General features: G+C 36.8%; 2 protein-coding genes across 6 annotated transcripts; one reads left to right on the top strand and one right to left on the bottom strand.

The window, feature by feature from the left end:
- The first annotated feature begins 15 nt into the window (after positions 1 to 15).
- On the top strand, positions 16 to 8245 carry LOC141444620 (uncharacterized). Of its 2 annotated transcripts, XM_074110188.1 has the most exons (7): positions 16 to 104; positions 562 to 695; positions 1803 to 1942; positions 2838 to 3002; positions 3870 to 4002; positions 6564 to 6653; positions 8148 to 8245. In XM_074110188.1, exons 1-7 carry the CDS (start codon positions 68 to 70, stop codon positions 8208 to 8210), a joined length of 762 nt encoding a protein of 253 aa, XP_073966289.1. In that variant the 5' UTR covers positions 16 to 67; the 3' UTR covers positions 8211 to 8245. The 2 variants fall into 2 exon arrangements, with proteins under 2 accessions (XP_073966289.1, XP_073966290.1); XM_074110189.1 differs by lacking the exon at positions 6564 to 6653.
- Positions 8246 to 9570: 1325 nt separating this feature from the next.
- On the bottom strand, positions 9571 to 23921 carry LOC141444700 (uncharacterized). Of its 4 annotated transcripts, none has more exons than XM_074110290.1 (6): positions 23789 to 23921; positions 22553 to 22753; positions 20564 to 20768; positions 19707 to 19792; positions 16222 to 16272; positions 9571 to 10386 (listed from the first exon to the last, which is right to left on the bottom strand). In XM_074110290.1, the coding sequence occupies exons 1-6, from the start codon at positions 23814 to 23816 to the stop codon at positions 9587 to 9589; spliced, it is 1371 nt and encodes a 456-aa protein (XP_073966391.1). In that variant the 5' UTR covers positions 23817 to 23921; the 3' UTR covers positions 9571 to 9586. The 4 variants fall into 4 exon arrangements, with proteins under 4 accessions (XP_073966391.1, XP_073966393.1, XP_073966392.1 ...); XM_074110292.1 differs by having other exon boundaries at positions 9571 to 10242; XM_074110291.1 differs by lacking the exon at positions 16222 to 16272 and having other exon boundaries at positions 23789 to 23920.
- Between the last annotated feature and the right edge of the window lie 346 nt (positions 23922 to 24267).

Genomic DNA, 24267 nt, shown 5'->3' with positions numbered 1-24267 from the left:
TATTGGAGGCTTCAAGTTTTATTACTTTCAGTTGTAAATATAATAGAAATGCTTTATTTTTATAAATATGGTGTACTTCAATATCCCATTGTTTTGTATATTCGGTGAGAATTTATTTATTTACTAGGGTTCGCACGCAATTCCAAAAAATTACATCGCTGTCTTTATTGACGTTGTATTACATATATGAAGCGGATGAGATTGCCAGATTGTATGCCATCTCGTAGGAATATTGGGATAAAAAGTATCTTCGTACCTACCAAATTTCATCCAAATCCGTCCAGTCGTTTTAACGTGAAGGAAGAAGTAACACACATAAATACTCACAAATTTTAACATTTTTAAAATATTTTTTTTTATTCGTCTGGATGGCAAACGAACAAGTGATGGTAAGAGATCACCACTGCTGCTTCACGGCAGGATTAGCGAGCAAGATGGTGCTAGCAATCCGGGCGGACCTTGCACAAGGTCCTACCATGCAAATTTAAGAAGTAGGGTTGATATATCCCTCCGCAAAGTAACGCTTGATTCAATAAATTATTTATTTCCTATTGTTTTTAGCTTTCTTAAGTGTCGTAGAGAACAAGAAGTATGACGTCGAAGTGGAAGCTCAGAAATTGTATGGACAGAACCTAGCCCTGGTTCTTGCAAGGTTCAGAAAAACCGCTGATTATTTGAAAATATTAACAGATAAGGTAAGAAAACCGGCCAAGAGCGTGTCGGACACGCCCGAAATAGGGTTTCGTAGCCATTACGAAAAAAATAAGTTATAATTTTCTAAGGATTTCGTATTTTATACGGAGTCTTAAAAGTTTAGGTATATTTTATACCTTAGGCTGCTATTTACTCTTAAACTACTAATAATTCTCAAGCAAACTTAGCCGTTATAGTTTTCCTAGAAAGTTTGATATACTACTACCATCCTGATTTTTTTCAAATTTTAGAGAGGTTTAGATTTTAGAGGGGGGGACGCTCGCTCCAACGAAACCAATTTCGGAAGAAGAAATATTATTCTGATTTAGAAACTGGTCCTTTTATGAAGTGCGAAATTCGAACTTCGTGTCTTCCCTCTCGCTGGCGCTTATATTATTTAAAACGAGAGTGAGAGGGACGGTATTCGATACGAACTTCGATTTTCGAATGTCGTTGTAGCCCTGCTGGTATCAAATCTTGGGTTAGAAGGCGGCCGAAAGGGCTTAAGAAGTCATAGGGTCATAGGTTTAAAAAACTAGCCTATCAGTATCGAAAATACAAACTGAAACATAGATGCACAGAAAAGCCAGAAAAAGAAACCAGCGCTGGGACTCGAACTCAGGTCATCGGCATTCCGTGCCGCGTGCTATACCTGTACACCACCACTGGACAGGAGTGCAGACATAAATTTCTCCTATGCACCACACATCTCAGCTAGTTTGTTTTCTTATTTAGTCACTTAAGCAGCGACACTGGCGACATCTATGTTGTAGCCCTCATCGAGAAACTTTCAACCCTCCATTGGAACTAACCGCTCACCCGGACAAGAGATGTCGCTATAAATCAATCAAATTAAGATTGGTTTTTGGAGTATTTTAGTAACAAAATTTGGGGTTGAAATAAAAAATACAAAAGGCTCCAAAAACCAATCTTGAGCCTATCAGTCTCTCAAAGGGCCGGCAACGCACCTGTGATACCCCTCGTGTTGACAGGTGTCCATGGGCAGCGGTGATTGCTTCCGATCAGGTGACACGCATGCTCGTTTGCCCTTCTTATAAAAAAAAATCAAACCACTAACCCACCACGGCTTCCATTTTTGGTTATTTAAGGCTAAAGACTTGAACACAGAACTGCTGGAGGTCGCTGGACAAATATGGAACTATTACGTGGTCAAGATGAGGGATGAAATAAAAGAGTCTGTTGGATTAAACACAGTCAGCACCACGGATGAGCCCACTAGCCCTGGAAGGTAGGTTATAAAAAGAAAGAGGGGTAAAGTAAAAGAAAGAAAAAAAGAAAGAAAAACAGTTATTCGTGACATTTACAAAGCAGATAAAAAGAAACAAGGAAAATGAGACAAATTTTGGCACGTAATTGTTGGGACCATACTCAATTATTGATATAGAAAAGTGGCAGCAACGAACAACAACACGCCTATCGCGCGAAGCGTGTTGTTGTTGCATTCTCGCGCCATACAACAATTTCAATTCTCGTCTCACCCCTCCTCGTCTCTCTCGTCACACACACACACACACACACACACACACACACACACACACACACACACACACACACACACACGCACACACACACAGCAAACATACACACATAGTATAAACGTTAGTTTTACTTTTTTGCCGGTTGTTTTGTGTCAATTTTGTATTTTTTTATTTTTTTTATTATTATTATTATTATTTTCCTGCATGTTGTCGCTTAATTCTAAAGCTATACAAATCTGTTATTCGCACTCGCAGACGTCCAAGATACAGGCTCAGCCTAGTTTGGAGTCTGATAGATATGTTCTGTATTGTATCAAATATGTTTCTGTTAATAAAAATATTTGTTTGTTTGTTTGTTTGTCTCGCCTCGCCGGTGGAAAAGCACATTAAACTTATACTCTATGTCGGAAGCAACACGGTTTATTTTTACAACAACAAATATTTCAATTCAAGTCTCGCACATCCTCGTCAATGCTTACTATTTCCACCGAAGATTTGCCATACAAATTTCCATTCTCGTCTTTCCTCGTCTCGTCTCGCCTCGCCGGTGGAAAATCACCTTAACTCAGTAGACGTTACTATGGCAACTAGCTGTAAGTACTAAATGGGTTGACCCAATCACTAAATTAGGGATGTAATTTTTAGTTTTAGAAGTATGAAGAAGAAGGTAGCAAGACGGCAAGATGTGACAGAGATAAATGCAGAACAGCAGAAGAAAGTGGATCGCATAGATAACTACCAGAAGTTGAGCAACTTTCTCACTCTGAAAGAACGAAACGAATATAAGGATCTCGGCTTCAAGTATATCGGGTACCTACTATTTAATAATGAATTATTATTATTATTATTTAATGATTGCGTGCGCTAAATGAGGTTTGACCCCCACATATACTATTGCCAGCCTCCTAGGAACGACCCCCCAAAGCAGCAGCCTTGAAGACGTTTTCTATTTAGTATAAGTTTTGTAAATAGTAAGTAGATTAGATAGTAGTTGTATTTTTTTAAAATTTTGTATATGTGTATATACTCAATAATAAAATAAAAGTCTAATTAGATTAAATAAATTAGTAGGTAAAATTACAATTAATTTACCAAGAAGTATATTTTACTCACTATTATTGTCTATGGTAAACCTGAAACGTTTTTATGATCAATAAACGAAATATTCTATTCAATACAATACAATACAATACAATGACCTTTATTTTTTATGCCAATAAATGTTTTTGAGTTTTAAATCAACACATAATAAGGAAGGAGTGCAGAAAACACAAATATATAGAGATTTTCCAAGCGCTCTCATTGTTTCAGAGCAATCTCTTCCAGGCAACCTTTACAATAGACAGAAGCAATATTTAAATGTCGTTGAAAAATAGCCAAAACGAAATTTGATCAAATATATCTAAGGCATATGACCAAATCACTCACTATAATGGCGAATACATTTTATCATTTGCCTAGAAAAAAATTCACTTGATCAAATTCCTAAATCTGTTTAGTGAAATGAAGAAACATTTTTTTTTGCAATTATAAACATTTATGACGGTACAACTTAGGGATCTTTAAAAACGAGCCTATCAGGCGTTAGCAGGTGTCCATGGGCGGCGGTAAATTCTTCCCATCAGGTTTTCCCCTTATTTAAAAAAATAAATAAACCGACGTTTGAACACTTTTTAGGGACGCCATCCACTTGATCATAGAAAAAATGGGAGTGGAGGTTAGTACGATGAAAAGTACCCGAATGCCTGATGGTGGGGACCCCCCGAAACTGAGGCAGAGAACTACCACGGAGCATGCGCGCGACCATCGGGTATTATTCATTTATATTATTATAAGGGTCAATCAACTTTTTATTTTTCTATACTTTATGTCAATCCAATTTATGTAAAGTGTAAACAAACCGATTTCATTAAAATTCTTGTATAAACACTCACTGGATCGAATCAAAAACACATTCATATATAATCCGTGTCTTTTAACTAGACGCCTAATCACTTTTTTTACCAAAATTCACTTCATTTCAATATTTAATTTTCATTTGAAAAATCTTCGTCAAAATCTGACGTTATTTCTTGAATGAAACTCGTGTATAATATAGTAGCATAAACTAGCGTAGAGATGATGGAATACTCGAAGCGATTATTATTTATTTACTTTAAAATTAAATCAAGTATTGTAAATAATGAAATAGACAAAAACACTTTGATCTATTCGATTAATAAATTAATCGATTTACTGAACAGATTAATTATTTTGCAATAGGCTCTAGGTTTTCACATCATTACATGTCTGTGGTCGGGTTAATGGCGTCTTTGTTTACCCTTTTAATAAATTGGATTGGATTGAAGATGTGGCTCACACTAGTTCCTTGATTATTTATTAAGTAATTATCCTTTATACTTGTGTTATTTATGTATTGTATGTCATCATCCCAGCCTATATACGTCCCACTGCTGGGCACAGGCCTCCTCTCAGAACAAGAGGGCTTGGGCCATAGTTCCCACGCGGGGCCAGTGCGGATTGGGAACTTCACACGCACCATTGAGTTGCTTCGCAGGTTTGTGCAGGTTTCCTCACGATGTTTTCCTTCACCGCAAAGCTCGTGGTAAAATTTCAAATGTAATTCCGCACATGAATTTCGAAAATCTCGGAGGTGCGAGCCGGGGTTCGAACCCAGGATGCTCTGTTTGAGAGGCGATAGGTCAAACCACTAGGCCACCACGACTTTTGAATGTATGTAAATGTGTGTATTTAATAAATACTTAAAATAATAAATACTATTTATGTATTTTATTATAAGTATATTTAGTTATAGATATATTAATGTTTTATACATGTGTTATATATCTATTGTATATAGTTAGGTATTTGAGGTTTAAATATGCATTTATATGTATTCAATTGTTTTGCTCTATTTGTCGATCCTTGTTTTTGGATTGCTCCTCTACCACTCAAAGGTTGACTGGCAGAGATCCCTGCAGGGATAAGTCCGCCTTTGTACTTAACACAACTTTTATTTATGTAACCTTTTTGTTTTTCCTTTTTGTACAATAAAGAGTATAAACAAACAAACATAATGTATAGTGTTGTTATTCTATCCCGTGACCCGGGAGACATCAGTAGATACGCTTTGTAAGAAAAATGTTTGCAATATATACTACTAGCTTTGGCCGCGGCTTCGTCCGCGTGGCATTCGGATATCGCGATATTTTTCCGGGATAAAAGTAGCCTATGTCACTCTCTGGCCCATAAACTATCTCTATGCCAAAAAAACACGCCAATCGCTCCGCTTCGACGTGAAAGACGGACTAACATACAAACGTACACACTTTCACATTCATAATATCAGTATGGATATAATAATAATAATAAACAAAAAATAAAGAAATATAAAGCCGCGGTGGCCTAGTGGTTTGTCGCCTCTCAAGCAGAGGATCGTCGGTTCAAACCCCACCTCGCACCTCTGAGTTTTTCGAAATTCATGTGGGAATGGGGAATGGATGAAAATTTTAGAAACGATTGAAACTTTTTTTATCGATAGGAATAACCTTTCTAATTAACAGAAAAAATATCAGATTTTGAAGTAGCATCAATTAATTTTATGATATTAAAGTTTTCCTTACCACCGAATTACGATAGTCCGGTTAGTTACGGGTTGTTCCATAGCCCAGAACAAAAAATTAAAAATGTGCCTTTGACTCGTTCGTTTTGACAGATGACACTCTTTACCGGTCCGGATAATACCAACATGGAAATACCGACTCTGTTTTTCATGTACCCGCCCATAGAAACTGACATTCTGAGAGGAGGCCTGTGCCCAGCAGTAGGACGTTATATAGGGTGTGATGATGATAATCATTATTATTATTATTTTTTTATTATTAAATATAAAATAATTACAGCATTACAATAAAAAACAAATGCGCTGTAAAATTCATTTAAACATACCTACAAAAAACACAAAAATGTACATAATTAATTTTATTAGGGACTATAAATAAATAAATAATAATCCTTGCTACTAATTATTATAAATGTGAAAGTTTTTGTGTGTGTGCGTGCGTGTGTGTGTATGTGTGTGTGTGTTTGCTTGCTTAATTTTAAGAACAAACGTATAGTTATTATAATAATTTAACCATAATTACTACCATAATCGGGACTTAGGTATCTATCACGCTAAATATTATGATGTATGATGGACCAGATGATCCCAAAGGAAGACCAGCGCCGTTCGCAAGACCGGCAGATTGCTGATTTGGGGCCATTTCGTGACATGCAATTACTGTACTATTTTTTTTTATTCTTAACCATTCTTACCATGTCACGAATAAATGTTTTCTTTCAAAGTCAAAATATCTTTATTCAATTTAGGCTATAACCAGTACTTATGAATGTCAAAACAATCTACTACCGGGTCGGAAAAACCTCTGTCGAGAAGAATCCGGCAAGAAACTCAACGAGGTATATTTTTTAACAGATTTACAATATTATTAAATGATATCTATACATCACAAGTATTTAACACAAATTTATTTTTAACACTGTAGGTTCGCTATTTGAAGGGATCGCTAATGCGGATCGGAATTATTTCCAAATATCCCTGTCCATGCTATAATATATAACTTTATAATACGCCTTAGATATTAATGTCTTCTTGACATAGATCTGAATTTTGTATCCGTTTCGTTTGTAATATTTTTTGGAATTTTATTATAAAAACGTATGCAATTTCCCAGAAACGACTTTTTGGTTTTAGCCAGTCTGTAAGATGGAACTTTAAGCTTCCCTGTGTTTCTAGTAGCCTTTGGCTTAATGAAGTTAGTGGGAAAATCACATATGTTCTTCCTTACATAGGTACATGATTATTTCAAAAACATAAAGCGACGGCAGGGTTAGGATACCCGTTTCCTTAAAAAAGATCTTAAAGATTCACGCGTCTTCAAATTATAAATTGCTCTAATTGCTCTCTTTTGTAAGATAAAAATCGACTCAATGTCTGCAGCAGATCCCCATAAAATAAGGCCGTACGAAATAATGATGCTATTAAAGTAAGCAAAGTACACTAACCGTGCCGTCGCCACATCGGTTAGGTTCTTCTTTCTTTTTCTTTCTTTTTTCTAAATAAACGAGTAATAATTACCTCGACATTTCGACTGAAGTGTATAGGTTATCATGTCTGCTTAGCAGCCCGCACTTGATTTTGATTAAAACTTTTAAAGGTAGTGCCACGAGAGTTGAAGTGAATGATTACACACAGCTACAAAAAGGACTGATTGCACAAAAGGAGAAAATTAAATTATTCAGTAAATGTCAAAATCCTGTTCGTTACACGACATGTTGTAGCTGTGTGTAACCATTCACTTCAAATCTCGTGGCACTACCTATACCGGTACTCGTATCTCGAACTACCCGCACTTGATCAGTTTTAAAACATTATACAGGGTGTCTCTGATAAATTCAAGGTTCGATTCTACTCACAAAACTAAGCTGCATCATTTACAAAAAACTTAAATTTAAGATCATATTGATCCTTAAAGTTTAATTGTTAAATCAGTGTATAGGACATGGCGTTATCGCTGTCTCTTGGTACGGGGCCTTGAAATATTTTTTGACATTATAAAAACGGCACATTGATAAAAAATTATCAATGTACCATCAATTTAGGGGCTGTTTCACCATCCATTGATTAGTGTTAACTGGCGGTTAAATGTGATGCCGTCTCTATTTCTTTTGTTCGAATAGACGGCCCCTTAGTATTGTATCGTATACATTGAAAATTACATTTAATTTGTATGAAAAAAAAAATTGACAGTGGGCATATTTTTTTAAAGTAGCAGAACTAAAGTAGCTCAGTTAATGCGAGTAGAATCGAACCTTGGACTTAAAGCCCCATGGTCAGAGATGCCCTGTATTATAATTACCATGTCTTATTAAAATACAAAAATAATATTGCAGGTTACAAAGGAGCCCCGGGCTGAAACGGTATCAGTGGACTCTACCGGCGATAAAACAAGATAGTGACGGAGAAATTAATAAAACAATTAAAACAAAAACGTTTTTTAACACCCTTTATACCGCAACTGACATTAGCCCTGTAAGGCCACCATTGAGGGGAGTAATAATAATAATGACACCTTTTATTATATAGGATACCATTATTTCTCTGGAGTCACTGTGACGTGGTATTTCTGGGAGACCCTGTATATAATACTACGTGTAGGGCGCGGCAGCTAACGGCTGAAACTACAGCCACTGTTACACATGCTCGTTAGTAGCACGAGAACATGCTACTATCGAGCAAATGCTACCTACTAGCATGTGTGTACAGGACATGCTACTATCGAGCAAATGCTACCTACTAGCATGTGTGTACAGGACATGCTACTATCGAGCAAATGCTACCTACTAGCATGTGTGTACAGGACATGCTACTATCGAGCAAATGCTACCTACTAGCATGTGTGTACAGGACATGCTACTATCGAGCAAATGCTACCTACTAGCATGTGTGTACAGGACATGCTACTATCGAGCAAATGCTACCTACTAGCATGCGTGTACAGGACATGCTACTATTGAGCAAATGCTACTATAGAGTAAATGCTACCTACTAGCATGCGTGTACAGGACATGCTACTATTGAGCAAATGCTACCTACTGGCATGCGTGTACAGGACATGCTACTATTGAGCAAATGCTACTATTGAGCAAATGCTACCTACTAGCATGTGTGTACAGGACATGCTACTATCGAGCAAATGCTACCTACTAGCATGTGTGTACAGGACATGCTACTATCGAGCATGCTTTTTAGTGGCATGCTCTCTAATAGCAGGCCCTGCTATTAGAGAGCATGCTAGTTGATGCGGGGGTGGAAGGGGGAAAGGTAATAAGCAAGTGTGAACGCGTTTGCTTAATGTGCATGCTAGAATTGGTAGTGCCACGAGATTTGCAAGCAAAAAACTTACTAAAAGTGAATAATTATAAATTAATTAATTAATTTACTATCGTTGAATTTGCAAAAAGCCGTAACAGCGACAGGGTTGCAACCGTAGGCCGTGGATTTTGAGATTTAGAACAAGATAATTGCGGTGGCAACACTGACATTGAACTGACAGGAGCATGCTATCAAAAGGCATGTGTATCGGAGTGCTAGCAAATGTAAACAGTCTATGAGCATGCTCATTAGTGGCATGCTCATAAGCATGCTTACAAGCATGCTAGTAACGAGCATATGTCACAGTAGCTAAAGCAAGCCAAATTTCAAGACAATCTAACTACTGGAAGTTGGGAGAATTTAACTTGCAAGATTTGATTACAGACACACATCGGGACAGGTGATAATTAAAAGATTGTAACTTGTAATAATAAAAAAGAAACGTGTACTACAGCGTTTAATCGTCTTCATACACAACTTTCTTGCCCACTATAGGGATAGGTGTCCTTCCGTACGCCTTATAATTGTTGTTACCCATATTATTATTTCGAATCTTAGATACTTGATTTCGTAAAGGTCTGTTGAGCTGTGTTTTAATTCTAGGCTTATTCATTTCATAAATACGTTCTTCTTTCCTTGGTTCCCTTCTGGGTGGCTTGAATTTAATTCTCTCTTCAGATCTTTCTTCTTTTTCCCATCTGTTCCGTTTCTTTTTATTGCTGTAACCGGAATAGTTATCGTCAATAGCACTTGTAGTTTCTTTCCTCTTCGGTGTAGTTCTTGAGGTTTCTTTCTTAGTCGTCGTAAAATCATCATTATTGTCGTCAAATTTCGATTCTTTCTTTTGTTTCTTTCCTTTCTTCCGAGGTTTGTAACTCTCTAAGCTTTTATCTTCAAATTCTTCTTCTTTAGAACCATCTTTAGCTTTAAAGTCTATTTTAGTGATGGCATATCTTGTGTCGTCATCTTCGCTTGTATTTTCCCATGAGACTTTTTTCGCATTACTTTTAATATAATTTCTTTCATGGGATTCGTATTTTGTTGTTCGCAATGCGTTTTTTCCTTTAAACTTTTTACCAACTTCTTGTGAAGAAGAAGACATTTTTGTTGTTCCTGTATTAACAAGAGCACTAGTTAACTTCGAATATTTATTATTCTTGTCCTCTTTGATTATTTTAAGGTATTCTAGATTTGGTTCTTTTTTAACGTCTTTGTCGTCTTCGCCAGTATTAGCGCCGAAACTAGGCACGTGCTTTTCTGTAAATTACACATAAGGGTTATTTAGAAAAAACAAACATGTTCATATAATTATACTCAGCGGCCCAAAATTTGGCCCTCTACATACAAAATTACCTATTTCTGCATACATTTGAGGGCCAGATTTTTTGCCGCTCAGAATACCTATGATAATACGAGAGCGAGAGGGACCGCACGACACGAACTTTGAGTTTCGTAGTAGCCCTACAGCGCTGGGGTGTTTATTAATGCTTCAGCATTATGCTGAGCCAGTGTCCGATTCACAACCACAATGACACTTACTATCTTACTATCTATACTATCGTACTCAATGATATTGAAGGAAAGAAAAAGAAAGAAAGAATAGTAGATTGTACAACAAGAGCATAAAATGAGCCATTTTACCCAAGACGTTCATATAGCCACCCGAGCCGGTACGGTGAGGGTGGATAGACGTCGAGGGGAAAATAGGTTTAATGCTCGAGTTTTACACTCTGCTTTTCACTTAGGTTGCGAGGAAATGAAATAGCAACAGTGGAAACAATTGTTCATTTATTTTTCATGTATTATTGTATAATTGTATTTTTTTTTTATTGATTTATTTGATGAATTTTTAGTTTTATATAAACTAAAAATTATTAAAAAAATCTACAGAAAAGCGAAATATGTTAGTATTTTTTTTGCCGGAAGTGCTTGGCAGACGCTCTCAAAGGTGACCACCAGGACCCCTAAATATACCCATCTGCTACCAGCATGAAACCAATTCCAGTCGGTAGGTATGAACCCTAATTTCCGGAATATATAAGTCTGCCAATTCTTCTGCCGAAACACCTTGGCATACGAGATTATGTGAGCAACCTCTACTCTGGTCAATTAAATGACGTAAAAAACGAAAAAGCCTCAAAAGAAAAAGAATATGTAAAAGAAAAAGTATCAAGTAACGAAATTCTGCAGCCCGCTCTCCCTCTATAAACTCTCTCTAAATTAAATATTAAGATTTGCATGTTGTTCTCGTACGACTGAATACTGTACCTACTTGAAATACAACCATATCTTGTATTTATGTTCTGTGTATTCTGACAAATAAATCATTATTATTATTAGATTGTATTGTATTGTATTCAATTGTAAGACGCGAGTTATACGGATTTGTTTCTTTAAATATGAGTGAGTAGTAAGGTAGCTTCATTTCCGAATTAGGTATAGAAATTGGGCCAATCAACTATTTTACCGACACTTTGGGCGTCTCCTGCGTTACCAAAATTGTCTCTGGCGTTACCAAAAAATCGTACTTCCAACAAGATATTTCACGATTTAATAGGTTGAACTTACGTAGGATAGCATGTATTCATGTACACCATCTATTAAATTATAGAAAGAACATGTTTACTTACAAAAATCTGCTATTGTTTGAAAAATGTCGCGGACAGATTAGTGTCGGTAAAAAAGTTGATTGGTCCAATTAATACCTGAGGCTGAGAAGAATGAGACTCGCTAGAGTGGAATTCAAAAGCGAACGTACGATTTTCTTTACTTTATCGACAAAATCAACAATAGTTATTTGTGCAACAAGAGAGCAAAGTTGTTTTTTGTTGCGAGTGTTGATTTTGAATCCCGAGTAAGCGAAGGATTCTATAATTGAATCACGAGCGTTAGCGAGTGATTCTAGGTTAGAATCCTGAGATCAGCAAGGGATTGAAATACACGAGATGCAAAAAAACTTTGGTCTCGTGTGACACATACAATTTTTCACCTCAGCAGCGAGAACATAATTTAAATGTAACATAAGAATTAAACCACATATACCTACCTGTTTACAAAACAAACACATTTTTTTTAAATAGAATCCGATTATTATCAAATATAATAATTACTTTTAAAACCATAAAAGGAGTCCAGTAGCTACAATACAAATCGCATACTCATAACATGCAATCTTAACTTCTTGTACTAATGTCACACTTATTTTTTAATACTGCAAAAAGCCTCATCTCGGGGTAATTGAAAAGGTTGAACAATTAAACCTTTAAATATGATTTCTATTACATAAACATAAATAGATTTGTTAAGAAATCATTCAATTTAACAAATAATAATTATACTGTAGAGGCAGTATACGGAATTCTTTTATAAAAAAAAAACAAGAGAAGCGGCTTTCGTGCAACGAGGTTGCATACTTTATTAAAAGATCGGGAAAATTTACATTTTGGAAATATTTCGATATATTTTTAATACCAAAAATTTAATTTAAGTTTGTAATCGACAAATTTGATCCTATCTCTTGCTTTTTTCGAGTTGAAGTGAAATGACAGATCAAAGTAAAGTTCAAATATTTGGAATTCAGTGAGTAGACCCAACACTGTACTGAGCATTTAAAAAAAATAATTAAAAAGTTACTTTGTCTCACGGAGTGAGCAAAATGCGATTTTGCTCACTGATTTCTCATAGCAAAACCTGCCTGTTTGAGGTGCTGAGGTGAAAAATAAATTTCGTATGTGACAATTCAAATAAATGTAATTATAATTATTAGCTCAACTGTTTGTTGCAATGAAAATAACTCGTTGACGTATTTCGGTTTAATTCATGGTCCATTTATATTTAGCTTTATTATTTATTATTATCTTTGCCACATGAATATTGTATGACTGTGAATTTTAATTACATATCCGACATATTAAGCCGTGGTGGCCTAGTGGTTCGACCTATCGCCTCACAAGCAGAGGGTCGTGGGTTCGAACCCCGGCTCGCACCTCTGAGTTTTACGAAATTCATGTGCGGAGTTACATTTGAAATTTACCACGAGCTTTGCGGTGAAGGAAAACATCGTGAGGAAACCTGCACAAACCTGCGAAGCGATTCAATGGTGCGTGCGAAGTTCCCAATCCGCACTGGGCCCGCGTGGGAACTATGGCCCAAGCCCTCTTGTTCTGAGAGGAGGCCTGTGCCCAGCAGTGGGACGTATATAGGCTGGGAGGATGAGGATCCGACATATTTACCCATTTTTAGGGTTGCATAGCCAAAATGGCAAGAACGGCACCCTTAAAGCTTCGCCATGTCTGTCTGTCTGTCTGTCCGTGGTTAGACTATTAGTGCTAGAGAATTGTAAATTTGCATGGATGTACAGTGGTGGCCATGTAATTAAGAACGATTTGAAGTTCCAGATTATTTTTAACTAAATCATGTCATGTGTAGTCGTGGGTCCTTCTTAGAAGTAACTAGTTACGTTATGAAATAGCCACATGAATAGAGCAAACGGGATTTAGAATAAAGAATAAAATTACTGTCATTTTTTTACAAATTTTGTTTATTCTCTTTAGTAACAAATTCAAATAGTAATGAAGCTGGACAAATAATTAAGAACGATTCTTTAACTGTTCGAAAGTTTTTTTATTTGAAACTTAGATTAACTAAATCACACTAACGTGAAGTTTGTACAGAAAAAAAAGCAATGTAATACATTTTAACTAAAATTAATAGTTAGTAGCATGTCCACGGCTTTTTATTACTGCCTTACACCGGCGAGGCATTGAATCTATCAATTTTTGACATTTCGCAAGAGAGATAGAGTTCCATTCTTCTAAGAATACGTCATACAGTTCTCTTAAATTGCCACACTGTCGATTTGAAACTTTTTCTTGACTTCGCACCAAAGATGCTCTATTGGGTTAAGATCGGGGCTGTTGGCTGGCCAATCTAAGACAGAAACTGATTGCGATGTGAGAGTATGCTTGGGATCATTGTCGTGCTGGAATGTCCAAATAACCGGAAGCACGCCTTCAGCATATGGTAACATTGTTTCTTCCAGTATGTTTTTGTATTGAAATTGATCCATGTTTCGTTCTATCAGCCTAACAGGTCCAACACCATGTCCAGAAAACATCCCCAAATTTTTACATTTCCCCCGTCATGCTTTAAAGTTACTTTTGTGTACTTTGGGTCGAATGCTTTATTTGGAGGCCGTTTTACATATCGTTTGCCATCAGAACATACCCTATTTATTTTTGTCTCGTCAGAAAAAATAACGTTTTTCCACTGTCTGACTGTCCAGTTTACATATCTTCTTGCAAATGCAAGCCGGGCTTGCCTATGACACCGTTTCAACATAGGCACCTTCCTTGCTATCCTTCCGTGCAACTTTTCTTCTACCAAACGCATTCGAATACTGCGTGCCAAGATTGCTGAAGGGTTGTTTTCGCCAAAATATTATTTTCTCAACTCATTAGACCCTTTAAAAGAATTTTGTTTTGCCAAACGAACGATATTTCGATTATCTCGACGAGATGACTTTCTTTGTCTAGGTACACGCGGAACATTTGAAGTAGTTTGATACGTAGCAAAATGCTTTATGGCGTGGAAAACCATAGTTTTTGAACATTGCAGATGATCGGCTATGTGTTTATACGACCAATTCTTGTCGCGAAGTTTTAGTATTACTTTTCTTGTAGATTTATCACAACTTTTATTTTTCCCCGTTGTTTTTATATGAAGCAATCGCCTTAAAGACTTTTGCGGCACTAAATGGCGCCAAAATTATTCAAATAATAACCTAAAACCACAAAGCGGCGGTCCGTTCTCTATTTAAATTTGAATAAAAAATAAACTATTCAGCGTTCTTAATTATATGACCAGCCAGTAAGTAGTAATACTAGGTTTAGATGTAATATATAAAGTTTATCTATTTATTTTTAGCCAATTATATGTATAAATGAATTTACCGCTAGTAAGGAAAAGTTTTACGATACCGAGAGAATTACAAAAATATACATGCAGTTAGTAACACTTGTCAGTTTGAAAAAATCTTCTCTATAAAAAATCGTTCTTAATTATATGACCACAACTGTATGTACCTGGGTCAAATTCCTTTCATTATTAATTTATTAAATGTTAAGTCACTTAAAACCATGATGTAGTAGGTACCTACTAACATAGCTTCTACGTAACAGATAACGATTAACGATAATTATGAATCAAAGATATTTGAAATAAATGATAATTATTGCATTGAAATTAGAATAGATAAATATCTATACTATTGTACTTAATAATATTATTATTGATGTATCTTGTGGTGTTGTCTATTGTTGTGTCGTGAATAAATGTATTTTTTTTCTTTCTTTCTAATGTCTTCTAACTAACAAATAAAAAAATGTGGTGCCATTTTTGTCTTTTTCGGTGTAACTAATATTTAACTAGAGAAAAATGAAAAATGCCACTATGTCCCATTCAAAAAAATCCTCTCTGTCACTTTTTTCAGAGACAAAAATGAGACAACGAAAATAATTTTGACCTTCCTAGCAATAATGCCGACAATGTGGTAAAATAAAACATAGGAAAAAATATTTATAGCCGCCACGTCCACAGTGTCGACGAGACACAATGCCCAGCTATGCCCACCTGTGGGACGGTAAAGTAGGGAGAGGTGTAGATGGAGCGGAACGGGAGCGAGAGGAGGACCCGTCCTCCCAGCCCCTGCGCCTGGGCAAAGGCGGTTAAATATGACCGTCGCCAAATTCCACCCCAATAGGGACTGCGGATGACGGGCACGAGGATGCTCGTCCCCCACCGTTAAGGTTTCCGAGCTGGTAGGCGCGGCAAGTGTTCCAGGGCGCCTACAGCGGTGGAGGCAGGAGACAGAAGGTCCTGAAGTCGGGTTCACAACCGCGGTCATGGATGCGTAGTTCGCATTGCACAGCCCGGCTGCAAAATGGCGATGAAGAGAAACACCCTGGGGTTTTTAGTGGGTACAACACCCCCTTTTAGGTGCGGGAATCCCACATCACCGGCCTCCCCGGGCCGGTGGCATCTATAAAGCATTTTCCCCGGTACAAAAAAAGGGAGAGGTATAATACAACTCACCTAAGTTTAGGTGCAACAGACGAGGATGTATCATGTTCATCGACGGTCCTTCTGTAATGCATATTGTACTTTACGGGTCTATATTAAAAGGCATAACATTAAAACACATAATTATTTTGCGTAATCTTAATATTTATAACTTTATTACGCATACTATACTTAATAGAAAATATGCAGATTGGTTTTTTGGAATCTTTTTGTATTTTTTATTTCAATTCCAACTTTTTACTTTGACGGTCATCCCGTAAAACCGAAATTGAAAATACAAACTAAAATATAGATGCACAGAAAAAACAGAAAAATAAGATCATCACTGTTCCCAGTGATGATCTTATTTTTCTGTTTTTTCTGAACCCAGGTCCTCGGTAATCCGTACCGCGTGCTATACCGCTACACCACTGATGGTCAAACTGGATGGAGAAAATATGCAAACATTTATTTGATCAATGTCTTTATTGTTTGACAAACCAAGTGGTGATAGTTTTCGTTCATATTCAATGTAACAAAATAAAATCATATTAATTTTAAGTTTTGTATGGGGAGAAATGGAAATTCGTTATTGTTTTCTTCCGTTAGGTACATTTTATTTTAACCAAACCTAAATCAGTAATTATAAACATCGTAATGGCTGCTTCCATTATAGTTGCAGAGTGCGTTTTGATCCGTAGTGCTGCTTGTAAATTAGAACGAAACTACTTTTGTATGTGGACGCGGCCGTACGTACAGGGGACTTAAATTTTATTTTCCCTATTTATACCACATTAAATTTCGTGTCATGCATATTCGCTATTATATATAAATACATAACAATAACTTAGCATACGTTTAATAGGCATAACGTTAATTTGCCTAATTTGAAAACGCATAACGTTGCATTCACGTGCGAATGAGGGCTATCGCGTATGAATTCGCCGCTAGAGGCGCTAGTGTAGCGTGAGGTCTCCGAAATGTCAAATCTCATAGTTTTTGGGTGAGCTACGCGGGTTTATTTATAATTAGAATAATTTTGAGAATATTTTGCAATATCTGAAATTAATTATGGCAAATATGCGTTCCGGGGCAATGAATGTGTGTTTTGAGACAGTTTTGTCTTTCGGAAACCTTTGTCCTCCCTTTTTCCGAACAAAACGGGGACTATGGAACACTGTGGCATGTTCGATATTTTTATGGTACGGTTTTAAGGTGTATTACATATGATTTTAATCTAAACTTTGTTTTCACGCCCGTAATAACCAGACTTTGAAAGCCATACTTAAAAACCTCACGCAACAGTGCGCCATCTAGTGAGACAAAAAACGATAGCCCTCATTAAGCGCGATTAAAATAATACAGGTGGAAACAAAGCGAAAGGATTGATGGAAATCCGCTAGACGGAGCACCTACTGCAGTGCAATTTGAGTCTTTAGCTTCGCATACAAAAACTGTCATTTGATTGCGATCGCGAGCGACAGAATCGTTAGGCAATACGGTCTCTGATGTAGGTACTACCTGTAAGTCTATTACGTAACGTTTCTGACACTCGCGATCACAATCAAATGATAGTTTTTGTATGCGAAAACTGTCATTTGATTGCCATCGCGAGCGACAGAATCGTTAGGCAATACGGTCTCTGATGTAGGTACTACCTGTAAGTCTATTACGTAAAGTTTCTGACACTCGCGATCACAATCAAATGACAGATTTCGCATACAAAAACTGTCATTTGATTGCGATCGCGAACGACAGAACGTTAGGCAATACGGTCTCTGGTGTAGGTACTACCTGTAAGTCTATTACGTAACGTTTCTGACACTCGCGATCACAATCAAATGACAGTTTTTGTATGCGAAAACTGTCATTTGAAACGAAACTGTCCGAAACGTTAGACAATGCGTCCTCTGGACTAACCTATATATTCTGAACTAAACTAAGTACCTGATATAGTTCTACTACAAAAAAGTCGTGATAGCCAGGGTTGATCCATGGCCTCTCAAGCAGAGGGTAGTGGGTTTGAGCCCGGGCTCGTGCATCTGAACTTTTCGGAATTCATGTACGAAATGACACTTCAAATTGACCATATACAACGGTGAAGGTAAACTTCGTCTGGAAACGCGAACACATCTATGAAAAAACTACGGCCCAATCATCTCATTCTGTGAAGTGGCCTGTACCCAACAGTGGGCCGTTCCTATAAGTAATAGGCTGAAATGGTGATGATGATAATGATAAAGTTCCACTATATTCGTGCTACGCTATTTAACCATTCAGTAGAAGTTCACGACGTAAAACTGCAAAAATTCGCACCCATAATTGATATGTACTTAGGTATTCATGTAAATTAATTATTGTACAAAAGAAAAGAAGCAAAAATACAATTGGCAAAACTTTTACGTATTTATTCCTTCTAAATTTCATGTTCTATTGGACTTATTAGTTTTGCTTCTTAAAATACGAATTTACATTATGCGTATTCATTGTTATGCCTATTAAATATTATGCATTATTATTGTTATGACACTTCAACGTTATGCGTAGTAATGTTATGTTATATTATGCGTTATTTGAATAGGACAATTAATGTTATGCCAATTAAGGGAGACCCGTACTTTACGTATGCATGTGGTGCGGACAACGCGATTAAGGTATTGTATGAAGGTTAGATGTTTACTCAATGCTGTTTTTTTTTTATTCGTCCAGAAAGTTAATTGCTAGATAGTTTCTATCAAGGAACTGGGACATCTATCCAAGTTAGTGAAAGTCAAAAACAACACGGTTTAGTCCGGTATAGACCCAGAGCCTGCGGCAGCCAGACCTTTGGTAATAGTATAAAGGCTGAAAGTTTTTTATATATGGTACTAACGCAGTAAGAATGATCCCCAACTACAAAATTTGGATATTTTGTCAGGCGTCTATTTAAACATAAGGATTGTTTGACAGGGGGTTGGAACTCTACGGAATGATATGTAAAAAATCACTTTCTTCATTGCCTGACACTTTGTAGTTTGTACTTGATATTGTTTGTTTGTTTATACTCTTTATTGTACAACAAGGGAAAACAAAAAGGTTACAGAAAAAAAAGTGTTAAGTACTTATCTCTGAAGGGATCTCTGCCAGTCAACCTTTGAGTGGTAGAGAAGAGCAATCAAAAAACAAGGATCGACAAATAGAGCAAAACATTTGAATAAATATAAATGCATATGTAAACCCCAAATATCTAATTATATACAATATAGGTATAATACATATATAAAACATTAATATATCTGTAACTAAATTACAGACGTTTACATACAATACATAAATAAAACAAGATATTTTCCAAAGCGCTCAATATCCAAATCTCACAGTTAGGGATCGTTCTTAGCGGCGTTAGTACCTTATATAAAAAAACTTTCAGCCTTTAAACCATAATGAAGGTCTGGCTGCTGCGGGCTCTGGGTCTAGTAGGGTTGGTCCTGTTCACGTCTCCTAAATCATCCTGTATGTTGAACGGTTCAGAAACTCACTCTCATCCGCGTCGCCCTCTCTTCTCATGGTATTTATCAGTTCCCATAGATCCTTTATTCTCTTTTCGGGATCGCTCGATGCTGAACTGGAATATAATCAATATGGTAAATATGCTAAAATAAGCTTTAGTTTGCTTCAGTCCCCAGTAGGCTCGCGTCCCCATACAACGTACTTCGTTCTAATTTACAAGCAGCACTACAGATCAAAACGCAACTTTGCAACTATAATTCAGCAGCCATTACGATGCTTATACCGTAAACTGCTTCAACTTTGCCTTCTGGCCCCAACATTGCCTTATTCGATTAAGAGTCGATAACTAGCACTCTTATAGGTTTTAAACTTTTATATACACGGGAATTATTATTTCGGGGGATAAAAGTTGAAAAACCTAGAAGGGTGCTAGTTATTGACTCTAAATCGAATCAGGCAATGTTGGGGCCAGAGGGCAAAGTTGAAGCAGTTTACGGTAATTAGTTTTAGTTAAAAAAAATGTAACGGAAAAAAAAACGAATTTCCATTTCTCATACAAAACCTAAAATTGATGGGATTTTATTTTGTTACATTGAATATGAATGAAAACTAATTGTAAGCATCAAAATAGCTGTTTCCATTGTAGTCGCAAAGTTTTATTTTGTTTCAGTGTGTTGTTTGTATTAGAACGAAACTACTTTTGTATGAAAATGCGATCAGCGGCGAGCGTACTGTCGACCTCATTCGCTACGCGCTACGCTCGCAGCGCGTAGCAGCGTTTTTCCGCTTTGCAGCGAAAACTGCCTACGAACAGAGAACGCGCCTAGCGTGTTCTTGGCACTGAATGTGTTTAGACATTTTTGAATGTTTTCTTCTTTTTACGCACCTATCCCTCTCGTTTTCCTTCCTAACCTTCGTCCTGTATTTCTCCAGCACTTGAGGATTGCTGATGTAGTAGACTCGAGATGACAGCTCTGGTTTTGTCAGATCATGATTCTCCTGTGCTTCTCTATTCTTCTTTATTAGTTCCAATATATTCCTAATATCTAGGTTCCGTGCTTCGTTCACGCCTAGGTAGTCTATATCGATGCCTGAAAAAGGTATTTCAAGGGTTTCTCACATAGATTCATCATAGCTATTAGGTACCTTTGTAAAGGGATAGTTCGTGATTTTTATCAAATGTTTTATGGTATAATTTTAATAATTTTGTAGCTAACGAACGACGAAATAAATAAGATCGTAAAACTATTAATCAAACGAAACGAAACAAACACAACCATGCATGCATGCATGCGGGTAACCTGATGGGAAGCAATCAACGCCGCCCATGGACACCTGTCAACGCGAGGGGTATCACAGGTGCGTTACCGGTCCTTGGAGTGACTGATAGGCTCGTTTTTAGGGTTCCGTACCCAAAAGGTGCTAACGGAGCCGTATTACTGTGACTCCGCTGTCTGCCTGTCTGTCTGTCCGTCTGTCACTGGGCTCTATCTCTTGAGCCGTAATAGTACACTTGAAATTTTCACAGATTATGTATTACTGTGGCCGCTATAACAACAAATACTAAAAACAGATTAAAATAAATATTTAAGGGGGGCTCCCATACAAGAAACGTGATGTTTTTGCCGTTTTTTGTTTGATATTAAAAACGTCATAGATAGACGCTTAAAATATTCACAGAATATTTAGTTGCATAATCAAATTACTTTAAAAATAAATAATTAAGTAAATTAGAATAAAATATTTTTTAAGAGGTGCTCCCACACAAAAACCTTGATTTTTTCCCGTTTTTTTGTTAATGTCTAATGTTGTATAAATAATGGTACGGAAACCTTCGTATGCGAATACGACTCGCACTTGGCCAGTTTTTTAAAGATCCCTAAGCTGTACCGCTCCGGAAACAGTCCCAGTAACCTGGTTCCATATATTTTATTCGTGCGTGGAAAAAAGTTATCTAATTAGTTTTCAGTACAGATTGATTCAGGTCAGATTAGGTTTATTTGAGAAACAATTCTATAAGGTGACGGTATCTGAGAAAATTGCACTAACACACACACACACACACAAACGTCACGCCTGTATTCCCAAATGGGGTAGGCAGAGCACACGAAACGTTATCGCTTCGGAGCTACTTTTAGCAATTTTAGTTTTAAGTTTGACAAAAACGGTACAATAGTGACAGGTTGCTAGCCTGTCGCCTACGGTATACTTTAAGCTATATCCTCAGTCGCCTCTTACACGTTAGAAATGGAGAGGTGTAATTCTAACCTGCATTAATATTTGAGTATACCAAATGACATTTATGTATTTTGATCATTATTACATTATTATTTTCAAACTTTACCTATTTATTTGATACTTTGGATACGATTGTGGAAGGAAATAACATTTATATTCTTTTTTACAAGTTTTTATTTTAGTTTGACCAGTTTCTTTATTTATTTGTTTGTTTGAGTCAAATCTTGGAAGCTAAATTTGACCCACTTCCAGTAGTCCGATCGACTCGAAATTTGGCATACTTATGTAAATTTGGTGACAGTACAATAATGAGCTATTATAGAGTCTTTAATCTAACCTAATCTTCAAGACTCCTAATTTATTCGAGATCAAAATCTAGAACCAAGAGGCGAGTTTAGATTTAATTATAAACCTATGAATACCAAAGCAAACAAAAACACTTTTTTCTTAGAACGAATAAATATGGTGACAGCTTGGTGGTCCTGCCAGGATCGTCTCCGTAGGAGGGAACTCCTCAATAGTTAGTACCGGCTTGAAATTTGGCGCGACAAGACAAATACAGTCAGCAAAAAAAGCTTGTATTAAGAAAGAAATTTTTAACAAAAAACCGTATTTTTATTAATCCCATTGATTTTACCTTGCAGCCCGTCCTCCTGTTTCCCATAACCCTCCTCCCGGTGGGGCGACTGGGGTTCCACATCATCTTCATTTAGCGCTTTGAGCACTCTCACTACTTCTGCTGCATTTTTTAAAGCATTGAGATCTATAGTTAGGTGTTCGTTAGTTTCTCGAGACTCAACGGAATCAGTCCTTACAAAATTAGAGGTGTGAAGGAGAGCTGAAATTAAAAATATGGCTATTCAAGGCCCAATCGTTGTTACAGAACTAGTGACTACATCAAATAAATAAAAATAGTAAATGTGTGTGTATAGTAAATGGTTGTCTGGAAGAGATCGCTTTTAAGCGATAAGACCGTCTATTGTCTACCCTGATGTGGTGCGCAATAAAGAATATTTGTATTGTACATCTTTGGTCTCATCTGCACTTCAGGTGAGATAGAGGTTAATATTTGAACATTGAACTATAAATAATTACTTTGCTCACCCGCGACCTTAATGATAGCTAGGCTTATGCAACAAATGTGAGCATGCAGCTCCTCCGCCTCCATATGCTGCAAAGAACACACTCATCACACAAACCCAACTAACATCACCGCCACACTCGTTTCGAACTCAGTCAGAGCTCATCATCAGAGCAACACGACCATTCACCATGCTACTAGAAGTAGTCAGAGGCTACTCACTCAGATGATGAATAGTGTAATCGATTCCAATATGTTTTAGCTACATCAGATTTTTTACATCAAAACTCAAGAAGTTACGAATGCAACATACGCCAACGAACGTTTTAGAGAGGTTATAATTAAAATATTTGATAATAAATGCAAGTGTATCTTAACACGCCCAGGATAGAGTTCCGTAGCCGTTACGAAAAAATCAAATAAAATTAATATTTATAATATTAATAATTTAAACTACTAACACATTTCTACGTTTCATTTTGCCACATTGTCCGCATAATTGCTACATTATATCCATGCAAAATTACAACTTTCTATCTCTAATAATCTAAACTAAGTCGCTGTCGGACAGATGGACGGGCAGATACGGATGGGCGAATGGACAGACACAGACATGACGAAACTAGGAGGGTTTCGTTTTTGCCATTTTGGCTACGAAACCCTTAAAAACCAGTTGGTGTCCTAGGACAGTTATTTAATTAACACCTTGTTTTTTTGGGCATTAACATAAGTACGCCACATTTACCTGTATAAAACCTAAATTCAAGTAGTTTCAGCTTGTGAAATACTTACCCAGAAATATGCAGAAAATATAAAACATATTTTACAACTGCATGTTTCATGTGAATAAAATTATTTTTTGTTTCTTATCGTTCCAAGATATGAAAAGCGGAGCGAAACCAAACAAATACTAATGTAAAAGAAATAAAAATGTGAAATGGAAATATTAAATAAGCTGACGATTTAGTCTCCATTTCCGTTTAAACAACTTACAAAAAAACATTTATTGATACAGGTGTTACTTTGCGGAGGTCCATATCGATGTACTGTAAATCATGTCATGCAGGCTGCCTTGGTTGCGACTCCCAAATAAAACCCTCGACCTTAATGTGCCCGTACTAATTTCTTGTCATGAAGCCCAAGGTCGGTAAATGAGTTTGTTACTGCATGGTGTGCTGCAGCGCCTGCGATGCAGCGCCTGCGATGCAGCGCGCGGCGCGCGCTTTGGGCACATGCTGCGGGGAGGAGGGCGGCGGGATGCTGGCGCTGCC

Source organism: Choristoneura fumiferana, chromosome 30, assembly GCF_025370935.1.
Source record: "Choristoneura fumiferana chromosome 30, NRCan_CFum_1, whole genome shotgun sequence".
NCBI classification, from domain to species: Eukaryota; Metazoa; Arthropoda; class Insecta; order Lepidoptera; family Tortricidae; genus Choristoneura; species Choristoneura fumiferana.
This window is presented reverse-complemented; position numbering and strand designations above follow the sequence as displayed.

Bases quoted from the DNA above. Each gene is read 5' to 3' on its own strand.
- LOC141444700 (XM_074110290.1), bottom strand. From the start codon at position 23,816: ATGTTTTATATTTTCTGCATATTTCTGG. The intron at 22,754-23,788 runs GTAAGTATTTCA...TTTTAATTTCAG, and splicing joins TATTTTCTGCATATTTCTGG to CTCTCCTTCACACCTCTAAT. The intron at 19,793-20,563 runs GTGCGTAAAAAG...ATTATATTCCAG, and splicing joins AAGGAAAACGAGAGGGATAG to TTCAGCATCGAGCGATCCCG.
- LOC141444620 (XM_074110188.1), top strand. From the start codon at position 68: ATGGTGTACTTCAATATCCCATTGTTTTGTATATTCG. The intron at 696-1,802 runs GTAAGAAAACCG...TGGTTATTTAAG, and splicing joins TGAAAATATTAACAGATAAG to GCTAAAGACTTGAACACAGA. The intron at 4,003-6,563 runs GTATTATTCATT...TATTCAATTTAG, and splicing joins AGCATGCGCGCGACCATCGG to GCTATAACCAGTACTTATGA.